We start from the raw sequence: 22922 nt of genomic DNA, 5'->3' as shown, positions 1-22922 counted from the left end.
CTGGGACAGGTCCTCGTCTCTCGCCACTCACTCGGATGTCACTTCGCTCATGGTGGCAGTGGTGGCACGCGATCCACGTGACGTCACAAACGTCACCTCTCGCGTTTCTCGCGTGTCGATGAACGGTACATACAAACGCTCGTCGACGTGTCTCCGTTAGAAAACTGTCGCCCTCCAAGAAGCATCCTCGGCTGAAATATTCCGGGCGAGTGAAGGTGCTGATTTAACGATCGAAAGACGGCATTTAGAGCGATACGTCGCACACAGAGCGAACAAATCGGGACGAACCTAACCTGTGCGACTTAACCTGTAAATTTATTTATTTTTTTTCCGACATTGGCAGCCCTGGATCTCCGGGAGCTTCGCGCTTTTACCGCGCGAGGCGAGGCCTTCGGGGGAGCGGATCCGAAGAGTTGGCCCGTCACTCCCGTTGAAGAGGCTAGAGGAGGAAGGGAGACAGAGTGAGAGACAGAGAGAGGAGAGGAGGAAGAAGAAGAAATCGGCTGAGACAAACCCGGCAAACCGCCTCTTTTCGCCATGGAGCTGATGGAGCTGACGAAACACCTGGATAAGATCAATGTCCCGCGCACCGGCGATACACGACGGCGCGACAGGATATACAAGGACGAGTGCGTTTACTCCTTCGACACGCCAGTAAGATTATCCCTCGTCCTTTGTCCCCCGTTTGCCGACGGCGCACCTCCCCCCGAGCGAGACTCGTCGCGATCGTTATCGGTTGAAAAACAATGTTTCCCCTTTATTTCCTCAGGATGCGGCCACCGGCCTCTACGTCAGCCTCACCACCTTCGTGGGCCTCGGACGAGAGCACGTCGCCCGGTATTACGAGAACACCGGCAATCCCGTCTACCTTCATATTAAACGCATTAAGAAGGAGGTAATTTTTCCCGGCAAAGAATATGATCTCGTTGAAGAGGCCCCGACCTGTCTTTTGAAGGCTGATATTATATAAGTAGATTTTAACGTATGATATAAACAGGAACAAGCCTTCTATAAGTTACAGCGACAATAATTATGCACTAACGTTAAACATTTCCATCATTATCTGACGTGTAATTATGTTTATTCAAACAAATTTTTGTTACTAAAATTAACTGATAGACTAACATTGATAAGAGAGATTTGTTAGATATCGCTAGTCCGGAGCAATAGAGTCATATCTCAAAAAATGTCACTTTTCAGGGGAGCCTTTCAAAGATTGGCAAAAATACCCCCAAGTAGAAAACTGGCATAAGGAATTTATGTATCAACTCCAAATTTGGGATTCATGACTACTTTAACTACTTTAACTCCAATCTTTATGTATCAACTGCCAATCTTTGAAAAGCTCTCCTGAAAAATTACATTTTTTTAGAGAAGGCTATTGCTCTGGACTAGTCATATATATAATTAATTGACTTTACAATTCATCACTTTTCATATTTGACTTTAAAAATCTGTGTAAAATTGTTTAGATTCCATCTGAGGAGCAGGGAGATGGACCAGAAAAGAAAATTACACGACTGGCGATCGGGACAGTTGGTGGATTCATGCCTGATCAGCAGAAATATATCTATGAGGAGACCTATCAGATAGTCATTCTACCTGATTTCCTTACTATTCCTTATCCCTCGAGCAATTTGCCTGAAAAGGTAGGATTCATCTGCAAGTGATTCTGTATAATTAATTATACAGAATCTGTAATTTATACTTAAAATACACAATACTGTTGGCAGGTGGAACAAGCAATTAAGACTGTATTACAAATGGAAGGCGCATGGGCGGTGGCGCAGGTAGAAGCTGTGGCTAACATGTGGGACGGAGAGGTCAGAGCGGAGTCAAAGTGAGTCTCTCGAAAAGTTTACTATGGATTTCATTAATTGGGTATTCTTGATTAATTGGGCTTATTAAATTGTATAATTGCGTCTATTAAATTACGTTGTTCGAATGTCAAAGTTTATTATCGCAAGTATGCTTTATAACATACTGGGCAGCTTCATGTTGCCATTAAATTATCACTCGGAATTCGTAAGCATTTCATTCCGAGGATATAAAACTCTTCTCCTTCAACTCCTTTTAATCGCTGGAATAACGTTTGATTATATTGATAAAAATCTTCGTTATAAACAAGAATGCGAAATTCGTCGAACTTTTCAGACACGCCGCGACCCTGAAGCAGCTGGACAACGGCAAGAGGATCCCGCCGAGTGGTTGGAAGTGCGAGAAGTGCGACCTCACGCAGAATCTCTGGCTTAATCTGACCGACGGCAGCGTGCTCTGCGGTCGTAAGTTCTACGACGGGAGCGGTGGCAACGGTCACGCGGAGGAGCACTATCGTGCAACTCAATATCCGCTGGCCGTGAAGCTGGGCACGATCACGAAGGGCGGTAAGGCCGACGTGTTCTCGTACGACGAGGACGACATGGTGGACGATCCGAATCTGACGGCGCATCTGTCGCACTGGGGCATCAACATCGCGCAGATGGAGAAGACCGACAAGTCGATGATCGAGCTGGAATTGGATCTGAATCAGAAATTCGGCGAGTGGGTGTCCCTCCAGGAAGCGGCCAGCAAACTGACGCCGTTGTACGGCCCCGGCTACATTGGGCTGACCAATCTGGGAAATTCCTGTTACCTGAACAGCGTCATGCAAATGCTGTTCATTATTCCCGATTTCGTCAAGAGGTGCGTAAAAATTCTCGACGAGGCATTTCCGTTTTTTCGCGAATGATTTTTGCTTCGATCATACGACTAATCAGACAAAAAAAAAATTATTGGATATCGACGTAGTCCAGTAATTGCTGGTAAATTTCAGATATGTGGAGAGAGCGCCAACAATATTCGCTAATAATTACAACGACCCGGCGTCGGATATTAATGTTCAAATGTGAGTCATGGTGAACTGCTCGACAAAGTAGTCTATTTATTTTAGTGATAGTCCAAAACTCTGAATTACAATTCGACAATTTCAATTTCTCACCAGGGCGAAATTGGGTCTCGGTTTACTCTCTGGCAAATACTCGGATCAGCCGAGCAAATCATCCGGCACGGACGACGAGTCGCGGCAGGGTATTCCGCCGCGGATGTTTAAGGTCCTGATCGGTCGCGGACACGCCGGCTTCTTCTCGAATCGGCAACAAGATGCTCAGGAGTTTCTCCTTTACCTGATTAATTTACTCAGTGTAACTATTAATTTTGTTTCTGGTCCTTGGTATTCTTCGCGCGTTGTTAAACCTATTAATTAAATTAAAACTGTCGAAGATTTTGATCGGGGAAATTGATTTTTGAACAGCGCAACAATCGACACGAGGTGTGCCCCACGGAGTGCTTTAAATTTAAAGTCGAGGAGAGATACCAGTGCGGTAAATCCAACAAGGTCAAGTACACCAATCGGCCGGAATACATCCTACCACTACCGATACCATTGGAGGCGGCGGTGAACAAGGTGCGTACATTCGAACGCGTTTGATAATCTATTCGAAAAATTATGTTACCGAAATTAATCGTGAAATATATCAAGGACGAGGTAGCTGCATACGAGGCTCAGAAGAAGGAAGCCGAAGCGAAAGGGCAGAAGCTAGATTCCAGTAATCCCGTGAGGCCTCGTATAAAATTGTCGTCGTGCCTCGAGAGTTTCAGTCGCACGGAAATCGTGGAACAGTTCTACAGTTCGGCATTAAACGAGAAGACGATAGCACACAAGTAAGTATCAATTACAATTATCGATTAGCTGACCACCTGGCATTGTACATACTTCATAAATATTCAAAACATCGATTCCGTTTTTTGATCAACAATTATAATCTATTGTATATGTCTCGAATATTTTATTTTATAATCGACCACATTTTATTTAAAAATTGATCAGATCGAATTTTTTAACGAATTCTTTTTGCGCTCTCGTTTCTTCAGGACCACTAGACTAGCCAGCTTCCCGGATTACTTGCTGATCCACCTGAAGAAGTTCACGGTGAAAGAAGACTGGACACCTATCAAGTTGGACGTGGCGGTAGAGATGCCGGACACGGTCGACCTGAGCTTCCTGCGCGGAAACGGTTTGCAGCCCGGCGAGGAACTGCTGCCGGACGGTGCGACGCCGCCGCCGCCCGTCTATGACTCGACTCTCCTGAAGGAATTGACGGACATAGGCTTTCCGCCGAACGCGTGCAAGCGTGCCCTGTACTTCACGGAGAACCGCAGCCTCGAGGACGCGACCAATTGGGTGATGGAGCATATCGCGGATTCCGATTTCGACGAGCCGTTTGTGCCGCCGGGAGTCGACGTTAAGTCTGGTAAATCAACTCGCTCCAGCGTCGAGTCGCAGCCGATTAATCGATTTTTATTTACCTGACTATGATTGATTTCAGGTGAGAATAAGTTTGTGCCAGATCAGGCTGCTTTGGAAATGGTAATGGGCATGGGTTTTTCGCGGGAGCAAGCGACGAAGGCACTCAAGGCGACCAACAACAATCTGGAGCGCGCGGCCGATTGGATTTTCAGCCACCAGGCCGAGCTCGACGCTCCGGAAACGGAGGCCAGCGCGGCGCCAGCAAAGGAGTCGTTCAGAGATGGAAACAGTCGTGAGTTGCAAAATCGTGTATCTTTCAAACTGCAAATTGCCGTAATATTAATATTTCGAGAGAAAATTTACGCTCTTTTTGTAAACACTGTGGACACAATGTACCAAAATAGACAAAAATGAAGCAGTCGTGAGTTACAGAATCGTGTATCTTTCAAACTGTGAATTGCCGTAATATTAATATTCGAGAGAAAATATACTCTCTTTTATAAACAATATAGACGCTATGTATCAAAATGGACAAACACGAGATATGAAAGCAAAGAAAGAGAATTAGAATTAATCCGACAAATTATTATTGAGATTTATGAAACTTTAACTTACATCATCGCGTCGAGAGAAATCGATCGAATGTACTTTTTCGGTTGTTTCATAAAGCGCTTCCGTGTTTTAGGATACAAACTAGTGGGCTTTATATCGCATATGGGCACATCGACGATGGTAGGCCATTACGTTTGTCACTTGCTGAAGGAAGACCGATGGGTGATATTTAATGACGAAAAAGTACGACTTAAGTTATTTTTAGATCTCTCATCTTTTGAGTTCTATCTTAACGGGATTGTCGTTCCTGAAAACTTTGATGCTTCTGTCCTTACACGAATTTATTATTGCAGGTCGCTTTATCGGAAAACCCGCCGAAAGAGTTAGGATACATTTACATGTATCAACGGATCGACTAGTGTAACTGCTGTTTTGTATAAAGATGTTGCTTTTCAAGAATAAAAAAGATACGAATTCTTTTTATTTTACATATTGTGTATATTGAAAGTATATCAAAGTGGTAAATGTGTCAAATGATGCGACCAGTTTTCACGACCCTTAGGGAAAATTAAGGAAACAAATATAAAGAATACAAGACGAAAATTCCACTTTATTTTCTAACAATGGCACATTCCTCAATGTGTTTTAAAGCGCTTCGCGATTATATAATTGCCGATGAAAATTAAGTAAACTCTGTTCTACGAATGAATTAAAAAAAAAAGCAAACTATCTCGTTTTTAATGAATGCTTCATAAATGCATAAGTACCGGAGTAACGAACTCTATGGCAATGTATAACAATTCCTTCGCATGTTAATCGAATTAACGTCGAAATAATACATATTTTGATTAAGCTTGATCGTACGTATATATATATAATATATATATATAAATATATAAGTATATTCCTATACAGTTCCTCTAAATCTAAGTACATGGAAAGATCCAAAACCTTCCTCGGGAAAGTACGCATTTAACTTTCGTTGCATTTTGTGTTAAATTGGCAGGCACTACAGGTGTATACATATATTTTGTCTTGTCGTTTTTGTTTTCCTCATATGTAATATTTGTTTCATATTTATATATCTGTTTTTCTATATAGTCATATATATTTCTTTTGCTCTGTAATATCTACTATTTTTTGTATCTACACGCGCGTTGTAAAAAATCTTGAAAAAATATTTCGATCTGGTAGTAAGTAGAAGGCCACAAGCTTATAGCACAATTGCAGTTAATGAGAAACTGTATAATCATCTGTATAATAACTTAACGGTTTGTCTCTGAGATAGAAAAAGACACGATGGCTTTCCATGAATAATGTTTAAGTTATCTCGCATAAATTACTATCGCATACTGTTATACTCCGGTAAAACTACTCACTTTCGTGGATTTCACATCTCGTCCTCTCTCTCACGTCGCGCATCACAAGCTAACAACATTTATAATACACTATAGAGTATTTACAGAAAAATATGCATCGTGTGCGCAATGTGGAATATATCAGCGTACGGAAAAAGTTTTATCAAGTTTCATACGCTCTTTACGCTATGCACATGATTTGTATATATTAACTTGTACTGCAACATCTCATTTTATATACTCTTGATGCGTATATCTATTATGCAGGCACCATAATTGACGAGATTTCAAACTTCTTAGAGCTTATATTCATCAAAATATTTAAACCGTTTCTGATATTGTCGAAACATGGAACGCGATAAATAACTTTAAAAGTTATAATCCTGCATAACATTATAACGTTGTTGAAGGAAAATTAGTAATTTTTTTAAAACAATGATTAGTCCTGTCAAAATTCTTTTCACGGAAAGATACCTGCGCGTGAATTTCCGGTCATATGCTCGCGATAATATAAGTCAACGTCTATAATAATATATTCATAATATACATAACGAGAGCTCAGGTATCACACTTCATTTGAACGTTTGATTACGCAACAAATATAGACACCAATCGAACTTTCGTTATAGTAAAATTCGTACTGCATTGACACTTGTCACAACGCGATTAATACTGCGTGAAAAACATATGCATAACGATCGATTCAACCGGGGAAAAAAACTTTCAAATGCGAACTCTGAGAGTGCTGGATATTGTCTGTACGGAATCGCTGAACGGCCTCCCGTAAAACAACCGCACAGCGGCGCACGATATATTATTAAAAAAATATATTTCAATATATTTTTTTATAATAGTCTCGAAAAAGTCGTCAGACTTTTATAACTAACCACTGCGGATCTGCTGTCTCGTGTTAGCGCCTCCGTCGATTATGCCCGCCGACGGTGGAATGGCATAGATGATTTGATTACCGTCCTTCTTGAACGTGGGCTCGATCACGTCGGGCATCACTTGAATGTACAACAATCTGCTCTTGTTGCCCAGCATGCACTTGAACTTCACATCCACCGTAACATGTAAGTCAGTGCCACGCAGTCTATTCAAGGAAAAAAAATATATATATATATCTCATTGCCAAACTCTCTCAAATAGGATTGCAATGAAATAAAAAATATACACGCCGGAATTCGCTTGAATCGTCTACCAAAATTTTCGGAGACGAACGTTTTGGAGAGCAAATATAATATTTTTATATATAGACGTTTAAAAAGTGCATATTATTGAACCTTTAAAATATATATTTTCGAAGTGACTTACTGGTAGTATCGGTTGCTCAGTACGCCGACCAGCTCTCCAATTCTGTCGTCTTTGGCGATGATCGACAGAATGAAATCGTTTCCGCGGTTCGAGTGAATCGTGATAAGCTGATCCTTCCCAGGCGAAACGCTTAGGCCGGTAATCTCCGCTATCGGCATGCCCTTCCTCATGCTCTTGAACTTGACGCCGTCGAGCTTGTACACGGTGTGTTCCGTTACCACCAAAACGCGATCCGCCGGCTTGTTGTATCTGCGTTATTTCTCAGATTACCATTTATTGTCTATCACGAAGCCAACGAGATTATCGACAAAATGAGAAACCTGTTGGTTTTCCTAATAAATGCGCTGAACAGGACGGCCTTGAAGTGGTCGGTGTTTCGTAGATTGTTTATCGACGAGTTGAAAATATCGCTTTGAGGATTCTCATCCGGCTTGGACAGGTAGTTTCCTTCCCAGCGACGGTCTTGGCCCCAGTACGATCGCTTCGAGCGCAACATAGCGCCCGCTGCCATCTGTAAGTCAAATTTATGGCATAACCAGATTGCAATTAGTAGAGCTATTGAGCTAATTTTTCTCCCGCATATATTATAATATTATGCAGGATTATAAAAAAATTAAATTTTAAAGTTATTTATCGCGTTCCATGTTTTAATTTTAAATATTTTGATGAGTAAATTCTTAAGATTTGAAATCTCGTCAATTATGGTGCCTGTATAATAGATATACACGCATCAAGAATGTATAAAACGGAAAGAAGTACAAGTTAATATATACAAATCATGTAAAAATTTATTTTAACTGACAAATATTAAATTTTATTAGCTGTTAAGTTGCAGTGACAAAGATAAGACTGCAAAAAAATTGTCACAAGCGCGTACCTTCAGTCGAAGTTGCGGCCAATCCTCCCGAGGAATCGCTCGGAGTACCATCCACGCCCACCATCTCGCGTACATATTCCTCAAGGCGGGCACCACGTGTCTCACGGCAAAATTTTCTCGCGGCCACGGCAAGGTCTTGCCGTAATTTCGCAAAGTCTTGGCGCCCTTGAACGTCCGCTCGAGTTGCTTGATGTAGATGCGTCGTTTGTATCTTCTGTAATGCTCCATCAGCACCAACGCGGCCTTCATCTTCTTGTATTTCTGACGACAGAGGTATCCCCGCCATTGCTTTTGCAAGAGGACCACGATGGCCGGTATTAAGTCGCTGCGCATCTGCGAACGAAATAATTAATTAATAATGAGTACGAATATTGTCGCGTGCGATATATAAAACTCAGATTAGACCAACCTTTTCCAACTCAAACAAAGTCTGCGGCGAGCGAATGAATATCTTCGTGTGTCCGTACTTAACGTCATTCGAGAAACCCTTCTCCTCCAGCAATGTGCGTACGCCATCCTTATCATTGTCGCCTCGGAAGTTCGGCCATGTGTACTGCGATATCATTTTGTACCTGACAACAAAAAATTAAATTTATCGTTATTTCCACAGTAGAAGTAACTTTGCGTTTAGAATACTTATGGTTTGCTGGATCGTTCAAAAAATAATTCGTAAAATATATCTCAAAGTTTCAATGTCTACGATTCTCATTATTTTTACTAGGCGTTATTTTCTTTTATTTACTTTATTCTTAGGCAAATTGAGTAAATTTACTTAATTCCACTGCGTTCTAACAAATTCAGTACCTTTTTAAAAATCTGTCGTATCGCTGTCTGTATACAAAACCAGCCCGTCTCACTAATATGTTCTCCACAAGTCCCAAGTATCTCACTTGATGATTCACTCTCTCGTCATCGAACACGACTGGAGACTTTACCTCGTTCGGTTTTATGCACCTGACGTAAAACGGTTCCTTACTCGCTAGATTCTTCACAAGCGCGATCATAGAGTTGCGGAACAACGTGCCAGCGGTTAAAGGCCTCTTCGTCGTCTAAAAGAAATAATACGTACATTTAATTAAATATCGATCTTCAAATGAATAAAATCTTCAGATGAATAATATGAATCTACATTTAAACGATCATAGTATAGTGTAACGCGTATGTGAGCGATCATCTTTGTACCTTCAAAATATTCTGGGCACCCTCCGGCCACATTTTGCTAATCACGGAATTCTTGCTTTGATAAAGCAGACGTTTGAAGTCTTGGAAGAGCGTGTCTTTGTTCTTATCGAGGAAGCCGTTGATATTGTAAATCACATCGCCGGCGTAATGTTTGATCTTGAATTGTGTTCTGTGCTCCAATTCTTTGTCCATCGGTTTTAATTGTCGAGAGCTATAATGTTTGTGGTCCACTAACTTCTTGTCCATTGCATTGAGAAGCATCTAAGGAGAGATTTTTATTCTTCATAAGACAATCTTCCGACAAAAATAAAAACTTTAGAGCTTAGATCTTCTAGCTACCTCATCGGTGACCTTTCCGACGTTCAGACAAGCCTCGTCCATGATTGCTATCATCCCCTTGTGAGCTTGCTCGACCAAGTCGCAAATGATCTGATTGTTAAAGTATTCAATGTTTTGCCAAGCTATCCCTTCCCTCTGGTACTCCTCTTGCTCTTGCTTCAGAACCAACTCTGCGATAAAATGTTTGCAGTTATAATTGTGAGTTTTATGTTTTTCGATTTTCCAAAATGTTTCTGCGCATATTAAGCTCACCGATAAAAAGCTGTTGCAGCTTTTCGTTGCAATAATTGATGCAAAACTGCTCGAAGCTGTTCATGTCAAAGATTTCGAAGCCGTAAATATCGAGCACGCCGATCAGCGTCCCGTATCTCTTCATGTCGTCGCTGTTATTTACGTTGATCGATCCATTGACTCGCGATACTATCCACGTGAACATACGTTCGTATATAGCCTGAAAGATTCACAAGATCTTTGTCAAATACACACGTCAAATTAGATCATTAGAAAGCTCCGTAAAACAATGAAATATGTCGAGTGCACGCACCTTCGCCAATGCATCTCGGCCGTATTCGGCTTCGATCAATGTATGAGTCTTCTGCATGACTTCTCCACCCGCCGCTATGACTCTCTGCGAGAGAGCAGTACTTAGATCTTTCGAGTTGATGGAGAACAAGTTGGCAGTGTCGTTTAAAGCACTGTTATTCCCGATTATAAGTTTGTCATCCTCCAGCCTGAAGGTGATGTTACCCTAAAAAATAAATCACTCGTGAAATCGCATGTAATTATTAGGGGGAAGGGAGGAGAAGAAAATATATAGCGAATGCGTTAGCATTGAGAGGAGCATTTTATTTTTATGCCAATTGCCTACCAAATGTAAGATACCAGCGACGATGTTCCATACGGTCTGCGTCTCATTCGCGAAAAATCCGAGGGTGGACATGGCGGTGCAAACAGTTTTGTAGTCGCTTCTGTCGGAGGAGGCTGTCTTATTGTTGCTCCCATTGCCGATGAAGTAGTAAGCGGCCGGATCGCGGACCAAGCGCAGCTTATTCAATTCGGTCTCGCTGCAGCCGTTCAGTAGCTAAAAATTAAAAATTCCTGCTATGCCATATTTCGTATTTACGAGCGCGATTCGTGTATTCCTATAGCTTCCAATCGCGCGACGGAAAGTTCCGAGCGTGAAATTAGCGATTGCGGGAGCGAGAAACGGAACCTGATAGAAGCAGTGAAAGTTGCGTTCTCCCTTCTGCTGATAAACCACCCGCGATTTCTCGAGGAGGTAATTGGTCACGTGGCCGCCGATGGGATCTCCCTTGAAGTCGAAATTGATGTCCATGTACTTTCCGAAACGCGACGAGTTGTCATTCCTGTTTGTCTTGGCGTTGCCGAACGCCTCCAGTATCGAGTTCGATTGGATGAGAATGTTCTTCACCCTGAAATGATAAGCAATCATTTTTTATCGCGCCTGGCCACGCTACACCGAATGAAAATATCTCCACTGTCATCTCGAATCGCGGAATCTTGTAAGTTTATATTTTTTACGTTGAGCGTTGTGCGATTGGGTAATATACGGATCGTCTCTAAAAATGTATTAAATTTAATCTTATCGCTTGTAAGGGTTTAGTTCGCGCTTAACCAGATTAGATAGTGAAAGCTGATACTAATTGCCATTCGCCAATGGCAATTCAACGTACGTACCTCTCGATCTCCTGCTGGCCGCTGAGATTGGTCACGGCGGCGATATACTTCATAATGATTTTGCTAGCTTCTGTTTTACCGGAGCCCGATTCGCCACTTATGACTATGCAAGTGTCTCTGCCCTGTTGCTTCATCTCTTTATGCACCGCATCCGCGATCGCGAAAATGTGCGGTGGGTTCTCGAACAGCTCTCTCCCTGGAAGCCATTCGGAAGATAAGATTATCGGAAATAAAATAGTTAAAATAGCGAGCATTTTATTCGTCTTGGCACGAATATTCACTTCAAAATGAAAACTATTGATATTTTTTTTTTTTTCGAGCTCGATCGTACCTTTGTATTTGTTAATCTGGTCCGCATCGTAAATATTGGTGCTCCTGTAAGGATTTACGCTCACGCAGACTTCGCCGATGTACGTGTAGATCTTTCCCCCGTTAAATCTGCAACAATACAACAAAAGTGGAAGATGTATTAAGAAAAGTCTGAGAGAGAGCAGGGTAAAAAATAAAATTAACTAAATGAAACTAAATCAAAGCAAAAAAAGATAGGATTCCCTAAAAAATTTACATTATTGAAATAAAATCTTTCTTTTAATTATCTTATGATAATTTTTAAGAAGATAAAAGATAAATTTTTCATTTAATAATTTTTTTCTTATGATAATCTTGAAGAAGTCGAAGCAACGCAAGTAGTCTCATATTTTGCATGCGAATCGTACGATTCGATGAAGTATCCAGTTTCTTTGGAAAGGAATTAATTACTCATTAGTTTATAAGTTTTACAGTTTTGTGGTAACTATAAACATTCGATATCCACGAAAACGAAACGAAGATAAGGTATTATCGGCCGTACAAGAGATCGGCTTTAAGATTACCGAAGCATAATGAGTCATTTGTCCTTACTTCGACAATTGCGCGCTTCGCCAATGCAAATAACTATTCTTCTATTTGCGGCGAGAAGTTTAAAAAAATATATTTCATATACTGAGAACGTTTTAACGCTCTTCTGATTCTTTATATTCAATTAAAAAAGAAGTGCTGAATCTTGAAAAGTTTAAGAAATATAAATTCAGATAAAAGCACCGTTCGAAATCAATCTGTTCAACTAAATATACAATTAATTATATTAATACCCTATAATTTTTATAGTATTAATTATAGGATAATATACAGTAGAAAAATCTAAATTAGGAGTAATTCTATTTTTTAATCACACACAAATTTTGAGAGCATGATATCAATTATTCTCTTGCTAAAAAATTTAATATTGATTCACTTTCACCATAATTACGTAGTCATTGAACCCAGTTTCGTGGGAATGACGCGAGCATAATCTGAAAACTATGCAACGACTCGAGGATGATGACTCATCGTCGACATGAGCCCCGATAAGGATTACGCGAGTCGCATACATTCGTCGCGCGTATATTCGAGGATACGCGCGTCTTCGAACACTCATTTTCCTGTCGCGCATTTATACCGCTAAACGAGCTTGCCCTCGTGTGCACCTCGCCTCACGTTGGCGTCACGCGGACGAGGTGAGTCGTCGTCTGAAATGATGACATAAATCGGTAAGAATAAAATCTCGACCTACATATCAGCTCAATCGTGGATAATCAGTCTGCATAGAACTTAATTTTAAGGAATAGACTGAACGAGCTTGAATTACAGCTGGAAATATTAAATTAAAGCGATCTCGCAGCGTGCAAAGAGCGAACCGAGACTCTTTCTTTAATTGTTATATCCTTTCTAGATTGCTCCGTAACTATATCAATCGTTTTATCATAATATAGTCATTTGAGACTTCTAATTCCGAATCTTTCTCTCGGTGAAACCATAAAAACTACCAGGAGAAAATAATCACGCGTTTTACATTAAATAATTTCAGAGATGTTGCTCCTGGAAAAAAAAGAAAAGATTCTTTTATTCGCGATACGCTATTTAACGTTAAATAAAAGAAAGACCTTCACGATACGATTTCCTGTATACGTTCTTTTGCTTCTTTCTCGTGAAAGTTGCAGTTTAGCAAACGGGCGGGGTGGAGTGTCAATGGTTTTGAAGCGTGGAGAAAAAAAATAATAGGCGAACCCGTTTGAAATCTAGTTTGGAAATGAGCTTGGTACAGAGTATCGGAATCGATTCGAAAAGGATCTTGTAGCCAACAGTTGTGGCTACAAAATATATATAAAGCCGAGATATTGACGTAAGACAATGCTTAGCGTTTACTTGCATTATAACAATTTGAGAAAGAAAGTCTCATTTTGCTCTTTGCAGCTTTACATAAATCACAGATCTTTCAAACTGTGAAGTCCTCAGTCCGTTCCTTGAAATTAAATATTTTATATTGCACATTTGTGATATGCATATAATTTTTAGCTATTTTTAGCTACAATTACTTAATTTCTCTAAGCTACATCTATCTAATTGGATATGCTCATTTAAGCGACTGATTCCTATATAATTGAGTATCTTTATCCAATTAGATATTTCTGCCTAATTAAACGCGGTTCCTCCGCGCTTAATTCGATTCAATCTAACGTGCAAATCTATTCGAGATTTCGCGTAATATGCCTATAGAGTGCACGATGAATCAGAGCGCGTAAATCCATTTTCACTCATGAATATAATATATATGCCTTCCAAGAAAATATGCGTCATGCATTGCGTATCATTGACCTTCGGCTGCCTGCCGTAAGCGAATTCAAATTTCAATCTAGCGTAGATGTTCCACGAAGTATCAGAGAAAAAATATGCAACTTTTATACAGCATTTCGTAAAATCGGCTTACAACTGTTGCGCGCGAGAGACACAATATATCTTCATAAATATTGAACAACTGAAAGATTTAAAAATATCAAAAAAATTATAGGAATCATTAGTGCCTTAAAATTTGTTTATGCTACGAAGTTGTACAGTTTTTTTAATTTCTTACAATCATAAAGTCATCTACTGAGACAATAGCGGAATACACGGACAGCCGCTTTATCTTAAATTGTGCTATTTGTCTCGGGTCTCCATGCGTGCGCCTTCGCCGCGGCGGATGCACGCGGATGCGTCGCGTGAACACGCGCGCTCTTTATCCGCAAAACGATACACACCCGCGTAACCGTGCAATATAGGTATAACATCGTTACTTCCATCAGAGTTGCTCACAGTGTGATATTCAATTCCGTGCTCCCCGCGAGTGAATCGGAGTAGTTTCCCTGACGTGTCCTCTTTTTTTTTTGCGACGCGAAGCAACGATTTTCTTCGTGATTCGCACGCACGTTTATTTTAGGCGCATCTCAGCCTAGCTGTTATTTACTTATCGAAATTATTCGGACAATTTGACGAAACAGAATAAAAATTTTGTCTGAGAAAACAAACGACTGTATATTAAAAAAAATAACAATTTTGGAAATTCAGTTTAACGAAATACATTTTTCGATATATTCGTTATCTCTACAACTGCACGTCGAATTTTTATTTGGAGGAAGTTCAGCTCTAATTGTAAGCCAGAGAAAGATACCTATGTTTATGACGCGTTCGGCCGAAATACGATTGTTTCAATTAAACAAATTTAATTTTCTAATCGCTATTTTTAATTATATATTGTAGATATAGAATTAAAGTCTGCCAAGATACGATGAAGACGAATTAGCTACGATTAACGCCGATTAACAGCCGGTTGCATCTTATTGCTGTCGTCTAGAATCCGACTGCAGACCGTGGTCTAGTGCCATCGTCGTTATTCACCGTCTATTTCTAGATTACAGTCTCGCCCGTAACGCGGAAAAGTAACATCCGGTTAAGTCATAATTAGTGGGTGCAACTGTCCTGGGAAAAGTTGTCACTGAAATTAATAACGTGAAAACGAAAGTATGCAACGCGAGAAATGCTTGGAAATTACTAATTAAACTGGAGTAAATTATTTCCAACATTTATAGCTTTCAACGTGTCCGCGATATTTTGCTCTCTTCCGAATTGCAAAATATATTCTCCTAATAAATGTGAATTAAAAAAAATCGCATATTTTATTTTATCCTCAGTCTGTTAGTTTCCTTAAAAGAAAAAGTAAAACATATACTTAAAAATGTCATTTGATAGAAAATAATATATCTGTAATGCGTATATCAAAGAAGATGTAATCAAAGTATCATTTATGTTTTCACATTAAAATCAAAATGCGTATTACTAAACATCAAATCATATCAAAGCTGTTCGATTTTTTTCAGTGTTTCCAACTCGTCCTTTAATTCGGAGAATAAAAAATCTAAACAGCTAGAAAAAAATCGAAACAGCTTTGATGTGATTAAAAAGAACAGGCTACTTGTTCACATCTTTTCTTTTTTGTTTCAAATTCTAAACTCACCTTTTAAAATGCCGACATGTAACTAAAAATTGCTCTGCATATTACAACAATTACCTCATCCTTTTAATCTTAAAGGATGAAAATATGTGAAGATGCGGAAATGTTTTTGAAGCTGCTGTAAATTTCGCATGTCCTTCATCGCGTTTTCGGTCGCGACAAACCTTGCGCGCTTGATCCTCGCAAAAACACAGGCTATCGCTGGTCAGAATTAACCGGTCAAGGCTATCCAGTGAACTGGATACGACCTCGACGATGTCTCATCCCCGGTCGTCAACTAGTCAAGTTCAAGATACATTAGGAGCTTAGAAAATTCAAAGCACGTGAAAGATAACAGAGAAAGAGAGAGAGGAAGAGCAACAGCAATTATACTAATTCACTCTCCTATCTCTTATCTCTATACATGAAGTCATTCTAAATATCTTCACTTTCATGATAATAGACAATGTTAACAAGCTTGCAGCTCTCGTTAACTCGAAATAGAGAAATGGAAAATTGATCATATCGATTCAACATCTACCTACAATTGTCCAAAAAGGGTTCGATTTGGAGTACAGGAGAACGCAGAAAGGTGAACGTAAACCCCTTCACTATCTCTAGGCAACCACCTGGCGACGCGCAGGCCACGCCCTCTCGCGGGTGCAGCGGCGAAGCGCGCGGGGCGCTCCCCCCGCGCCCGTCAACCTGTCACAAATCGGCGTACGCGAAGTTTCGGAGCCGAGAGCGACTCCGGTCGTCCGGTACTCCGGAGCAAGGAGGATACGCACCTCGTCTTCAGGTTCTCCACCACGCGATCCACCGTGATCTCGTCCAGCAGCACGAAGTCGCCGATGCCGACGTCGTGGCCCGCCATCTCTCTGTCTCGCTCTCGCGCGCGCGCGACGCTTCACAATCGTAAGTGACCGCACTTTTTTTTTGCCGACCACCACGTGCCGTCACCGCGCGCGACCGATCCGCGCGCACCACTGACGGTTGGCTCCGCTCGCGGCAGTCGCGGCGCGCGTCCGTCCCACCGTCGTCGGGCAACTTCGCTATCACGCGCGCACGGCGAATGCGGTCATCTTCAGCCCTCTGCCGCTTCCCCACCGCGCGGTCGGTCGATGACGGTGCGCGGCAGTACCGTGCGTGACGACAACGCTCCGTGCGATGTCAAAGTTCGATTCACAATCAGAAGCTACATATTAATATAAAATACAGAATGAAAATGATCAATTCATGAACAAAATAATCACGAGCATCGCTCGAGTTCGTCATCGTTTAAAACCTGGTGTCCACAGTGGTAGAAATTTATACAACAATTCCGAAATTTCGAACAGAGAAAAAATTAAAAAATCACATTTGAACAATTCGACCAACTGATCAATGCGATTGATCAATTCTTTCTCCGTTCAGGATTTCAGAACGATTTCTAGCACCGTCGACACAAGGCTCAAGAGTCTGCGACTTTCGCGTATGCGAGAATTTTATTACCTATACTTTTCTCCTTTCTCGCGCCCCTCGCGGTGCGTGCGCCCCTGAGCGACGCGGAAGAGACCGGCGGACGGCGTGGGATGGCGCGTGCGCAATCGCGTACACCCGCGCTTGTCTCACCTTTATTTTTGGAAGCGGCTCGACTCGGCACGGCGCAGCGGCGGCTGGCTGTCATCACAGTGTTGGCGTTGCCCGAACGTGCGTGTGTATATAAGTACGCGCGTCTCCGACCGACCGGATCGCGAGCGATGTCGACGCGAACGACGATGACGACGACGATGTTCAAGCCGAGATTCAGCTCGACGCTGCTGACGAACGGCAGCGGCGAACTCGCCGGCGAGAATGCCGAGACCCGGAAAGCGGCGCCGGCGAGGTTCTGGGCGAGGATACGCCTGGACGAGTGGACGTTCAGCCTGTCGCTCTTCGCGTTCTCGCTCGCCATCGTCCTGGGCAAGCTTTACGTGAATTACGGTAGGTAAACGCGAGTCGCTCTCCAGCCCTCCCCTTCCCCCCTCCCCTCGCTCCTCCTCGGCGATGTTTTCCGATCCTCCGTTTCTCCTCCTCGGAATTCCTTCAAAATCGTCATCACCGTCGTCGCCCCGAAGCTTCTCCACGTTCTTCCACCTCCCTCAGATCGGGACGATGACCAAGCCTAGCTCCGTTCGCGCATCCGCGAATCTCAGTTGAGGTTAGACGCACACAATTTTAAACGCACGCATTTCTGTTTTGATTCTGTTGAAAGGAACGTTCCCAGCGGTCTGAATCGCCTCCACGAGGAGAGAATCGTTGTCGCGCGGAATGACGCGCGATAGATCGTCGCCGGTAGGACATATATGTACGCCGATCCGTCGTACGCGCAAGTTTTTGTTTTGGTTACGTTTTGGAAGCGGGATTGACGACGATGCGAATCCGTCTCGAGAGGAAGCCTGTCTGTACTCTGTGCCGTTGCACGTCGATGTGTACTCTTAGATTTTATTTTATTTTTGTTTTCTTTGTCTCCTGATCCGCACTGCACCGCATGCGTTTCAAGGAGAGAGCGCGAGAGTTAAGCTCCGAAATGAAAACTTTAATCCTGCCCCGTTTATCCGATTTATATTCTGTTGCGTTACATACTTGCGTTGTTTAGATGTGTTTTTTCTCAGTTACGCTTTCTACGTTCACCTTCCTCCTTCTGCGCCTTCGCAACATCGGCATACGTAATTGTTTCCTGAAAAACGAAGGACATATAGAAATTGGTAGAAACGCGTGGCTGAAAAAAGCAGATCTAACATATTTCGACGATAATTTGTTCAGGCGATCGTTCATCGAGTTGGTCCTAATTATTATTTATTATCAAATCTGTCTACTTCTCGAGTTGTTTATGTGATAACCGCTGATGCTTTCTGACAAATTATGTAATATTAACTTTATTAATGCTATAAGGCGCAAGAATATCTCTAACATCGTTTTCAAAAAAGTCACTCGTTCATTTGTATTAATTCGTTTATATTGGCTTTACAAATTGTATACTGCTATGAGTCAGTGTCCCACTTTTACGATTCCCGTTGCTGTTCTGATTTCAATGAGCGAATTATTTCTCACAAAAATATCGAGCTTTGTTTCCTGAAAGATGAAAACGCGCAGGCGAAAGAAACAAATCTTATTTATTATATCTCGATAGTAATTGTATAGACAGCCATTCGTTAAGTTTCTGTGCGTTCTAATTATTGTTTATTATCGATGAAGTATCTGTATTTATTGTATTATTTATGTTATCGTGATGCTTCCTGTAAGACAAGAGTCTAACACGGCCCGAAAAGTCACTCTTGTTCGCTTGTATTAATTTCGCAAATTGTAATCGCTGTGGATCAGCGTTCCATTCTCTTAGGACGCCTTAGAAAACCGGACGATTCCCGTCGCTATTCTGATTTCAATAAACGAATTATTCCTTCTCGAAAATTAACGAGCATTAATCCCGTGAGCTTTATTCCTCTTAAAAAAAAAAAAAAAACATTGATCGTGCATTGATATTGTTATACAAGAAGCGAAGAGATCGCACAACGATCACGTCCCTGCGTCGCTCCTCTTTCCAAAGTTTTCGAATTTAAACCGCGCGATGCCCACGAACTCGCGTTAAAACGCATGTCGCCGCGCATGTAGCCTGCATTCCTCGGTTATATTTTTAACGGGACGCGCGCATGGCCCATTTCTATTACGAGATATATACATCTTTCCGCGGGCGACGAGCGAGAGTCCTTCGAAATTCTTTCCAGCCTCCTCGCTCGCGTACGCGCAACGTTTATTATGCGAGATCTGCGTCGCCCATGACCGAATTGTCGCGTCAAGGTCGCGTCATTGCTCGAAAAGTACATGACTGACGAGAGTCGCAAAAAAAAAAGAAAAAACAGCTAGAGAAAAACAACACGAGAGAGAGAGAGAGAGAACTTTTTCCTTTATTTATCTTATCTTTTATCTTATCACTTTTAATTAAATTACTTTTACGTAAGGTAAACTTGGAAGATTACTCGCGTTAGGGTAATCTTAATACAACATATAATATCGTCTCTTAATTAGAATGTAATAATTTTTGGATAATTAAAAATAGATGTTTTCTCTCTCTCTCGTCATAAATTAATATATTCTATATCTATGTTGCATGCGTCAGAAGAGAGTTGAATGACTTATTTAGGACAAGATAGAAGATTACTCATTAGAATATAACAGCATTCTGATATTTAGAATGAAAATTTATTTAAAATATTTTCTTTTCTCTAAGAATTACATAATGTAATCTATAAATTTTTCTCTATAACTCTCTCTCTTTCTCTTCCTCTCTCAATGTTCTCTCTCTTTCTCTCTCTCTCTTTTGTTACAAATTAATATATTTTTTATCAACGTTGCATGTCAGAAAAGAGTTGAATGACTTATTTAGAACAAGATAAGAGATTACTCATTAGAATATATAAGAGCATTCTATTATTTAGAATGAAACATTTTTTTAAATATTTTCTTTTTTCTAAGAATTACATAAAGTAATCTATAAATTTTTCTCTATTTTACTCTCTCTTTCTCTTCCTTTCGAAAGATTTATGTGGCTGATATGAGTTTCTCATGCTCTGCCCTTAGGAAAGCCTTTGTCATGGCAAATTGGCGATCGATACTCATTGCCGTCGGTGGCAACGTTTACGCAAATGTACGAAACGATACCGAGTATGTCCATTTTACCGAAATTCGATATGAAACAATTGCCGGCGGATAGCGGGAGGCTCTTGAGTGCCAGTAATCAGTACGCCGCTGATATGCTGATCACAATTTACGGGAGATACGGATGGCTGTTGAAAGCGGCGATGAGCGGACTTGTGATAACAGGTTTCACCTGGTTCATCCTTTACAAGGACAGCAGTATACCCGGTGTTAATCCACCGTCTCCTTTCAGCCCTTCCAGACAAAGGTAAAGTTTTTGTTTTCTATTTAATTATAGTATATATTTAGTTACGGTAATTTCACATATCTGGTTTTAGGTGTCGTACTCGTAAATTGAATGCATTTTTTTATTGTATGATGTATAGTTGATAAGAACGTATAAAAGTCAAAAAAATTTTTATATTTATTTATAACACGTATGAAAGTCTACAAAAATTACTATTTATTTCTAAAAAATATATCAATCTAATAAAAATATATTTTATATTGAGCAATTATGATATATTTATTAGAACGTAAGATAATCTGTGATATTGAGCAATTATGATATATTTATTAGAACGTAAGATAATCTGTGATATTTATGTCGTCTGAAAAATATCTGCGATTATGACGCGATTTAAATCTGTTAATGCCGCTTATTTCAGGATACATGGCAGCTCGAGGATACAGCTGAATTATTTAGTCGGCGTGCTAAATGGGGTATTATTTTTCGTTTACATGTGTCTTTAACGCGATGAAGACGTCGCCCGCGATTTTTCGAAAGATATTTCTATTTTTTTTTCTTGTTTATAGTATTATTTATTTTACTAATTTATGTTGTCGTCGGTAGCACGTTTATTTATGGCTCTCACGAAAGAGAGGATACTAATGACGAAGTAGCCTTAGCGTTTTGTAGCTTTTGTCGATTAACATAATGCGATGTTTACGCAACGTTTTCGTAAGTACCTTTGTCTATGAGCGATAATCAAATATCGCGAAAATGCGTTTAGGAATGCGTTTTCTAAAATGGTGAAGAAGCTTTGAACGATGTATTATTAGCACGCAAGAGAACTTGTTCTACTTCTAGTATACGTATACTAGTAGTCGTTACTAACGGCAAAACGTGTAGAAAGTATTGAAATGAAGTGCGGTTGCGCGCGGTATGCAACGACCAAAAATGTCAGAGTACAAAACAGAGATCGTTGTTCCATACCCTCTTCTCCAAAAATTTTGCATAGTTATATTGATGGCTACTGTTTAAGACTGATCGATTATCTGATGAAGGGGCATATATTTATTGATAGGCTAGATTAAGTGTTGTGAAGTACAATTTGTACGCAGAATACATATATATATATTTACATATATTTTTTGCATGCTTATATAAGAAGAAATATAAATGGCAGAAAAGCGTGAAGCTAAAATTATATTTAATATTTAACGCTCTCTCTGAATGTTACATCGCATTATTAAGAAAAAAAACGGTTGAAGTTTCTTATTAGACAGCTAAGTGTATTGCGATGAAAAACGCGCCTCTGAGCGCACGCATTAGCATATGTTTAAATTATACATTTAAATGATCTCGGCAAACAACGTTATATTTAAACAGCGAGCAGCACGGCTCCGATCTCAAGCTCGGTATTACGACTTTTAATTGCGAACGTTTATAAAAATTTATAAGTACCCGTGCGTCGTGGCTCGTACAATAATGAGATGGAAAACGCGGTCAATCCTTTTTAATTGTTACCGCGAGGCAACGGTGAGATTCGTAAGCTTTATTATGAAATATAAAAAGAATTTCTCCAATTCTAAACAAAATGTTTCTGACTGAGTTGTAAAACAATAAATTTTCGTGAACACTTGTGAAAGTTACGAAACATTTTACGAACATTGGACATTGGAGAGCGCGAGAAATGATAGTTATATATATATATATACACGTTTTAAAGAAACATGCGAGCTAGAGTAAGATGATTAATCCGGAAGTTTAGGCGATAAGAGCATGATCGTTCTTTCCGGTCGTCGCAGAAATGATTTTTCAGAAATACGCTGTAAAGGAATATTTTATTTTTTAAACGACTAACGTAAGACAGGATTGAAAGGAAGGAAAACAAAAGGAGTATTATTTATAGTGTGTAAGCTGCGCCTTAATTGTTAATATTATCGCTGTATGTACACGCACACGATGTGCGTTCTCTCCTGCGCGGAGAAAAGCGGAGCGCCGTTCCAATAAACATTGAATTTACATTCGCAAAAGTAATCGCGCGTTGCGCGATCCCTTTTTTCTCTCTCTCTCCCCAGTTCGAACGTCCCGCCCGACGACGGCGACACGGTCGC

General features: G+C 40.6%; 3 protein-coding genes across 3 annotated transcripts; 2 read left to right on the top strand and 1 right to left on the bottom strand.

The window, feature by feature from the left end:
* The first annotated feature begins 122 nt into the window (after positions 1-122).
* LOC105455290 (ubiquitin carboxyl-terminal hydrolase 5) lies at positions 123-5564 on the top strand. The gene is made up of 14 exons (XM_011698510.1): positions 123-215; positions 344-654; positions 770-895; positions 1473-1649; positions 1734-1840; positions 2155-2682; positions 2813-2884; positions 2981-3179; positions 3290-3442; positions 3518-3699; positions 3910-4289; positions 4365-4577; positions 4971-5080; positions 5191-5564. Exons 2-14 carry the CDS (start codon positions 538-540, stop codon positions 5254-5256), a joined length of 2430 nt encoding a protein of 809 aa, XP_011696812.1. The 5' UTR covers positions 123-215; positions 344-537; the 3' UTR covers positions 5257-5564.
* On the bottom strand, positions 5428-16978 carry LOC105455291 (myosin-IA). Its single transcript, XM_011698512.1, has 15 exons — positions 16718-16978; positions 11937-12043; positions 11606-11801; positions 11121-11340; positions 10776-10988; positions 10452-10655; positions 10160-10358; positions 9908-10077; positions 9569-9829; positions 9191-9435; positions 8796-8958; positions 8387-8719; positions 7830-8020; positions 7510-7758; positions 5428-7288 (listed from the first exon to the last, which is right to left on the bottom strand). The coding sequence occupies exons 1-15, from the start codon at positions 16801-16803 to the stop codon at positions 7078-7080; spliced, it is 3048 nt and encodes a 1015-aa protein (XP_011696814.1). The 5' UTR covers positions 16804-16978; the 3' UTR covers positions 5428-7077.
* Positions 16979-17511: 533 nt separating this feature from the next.
* Positions 17512-22841, top strand: LOC105455283. Its single transcript, XM_011698502.1, has 3 exons — positions 17512-17891; positions 20526-20850; positions 21251-22841. The coding sequence occupies exons 1-3, from the start codon at positions 17669-17671 to the stop codon at positions 21333-21335; spliced, it is 633 nt and encodes a 210-aa protein (XP_011696804.1). The 5' UTR covers positions 17512-17668; the 3' UTR covers positions 21336-22841.
* The last annotated feature ends 81 nt before the right edge of the window (positions 22842-22922 follow it).

The sequence above is a fragment of the Wasmannia auropunctata genome, unplaced genomic scaffold, assembly GCF_000956235.1.
Source record: "Wasmannia auropunctata unplaced genomic scaffold, wasmannia.A_1.0 LD335903.1, whole genome shotgun sequence".
In the NCBI taxonomy this organism is placed as follows: Eukaryota; Metazoa; Arthropoda; class Insecta; order Hymenoptera; family Formicidae; genus Wasmannia; species Wasmannia auropunctata.
The sequence above is the reverse complement of the archived record's forward strand: the minus strand, read 5'-3'. Positions and strand labels throughout refer to the sequence as shown.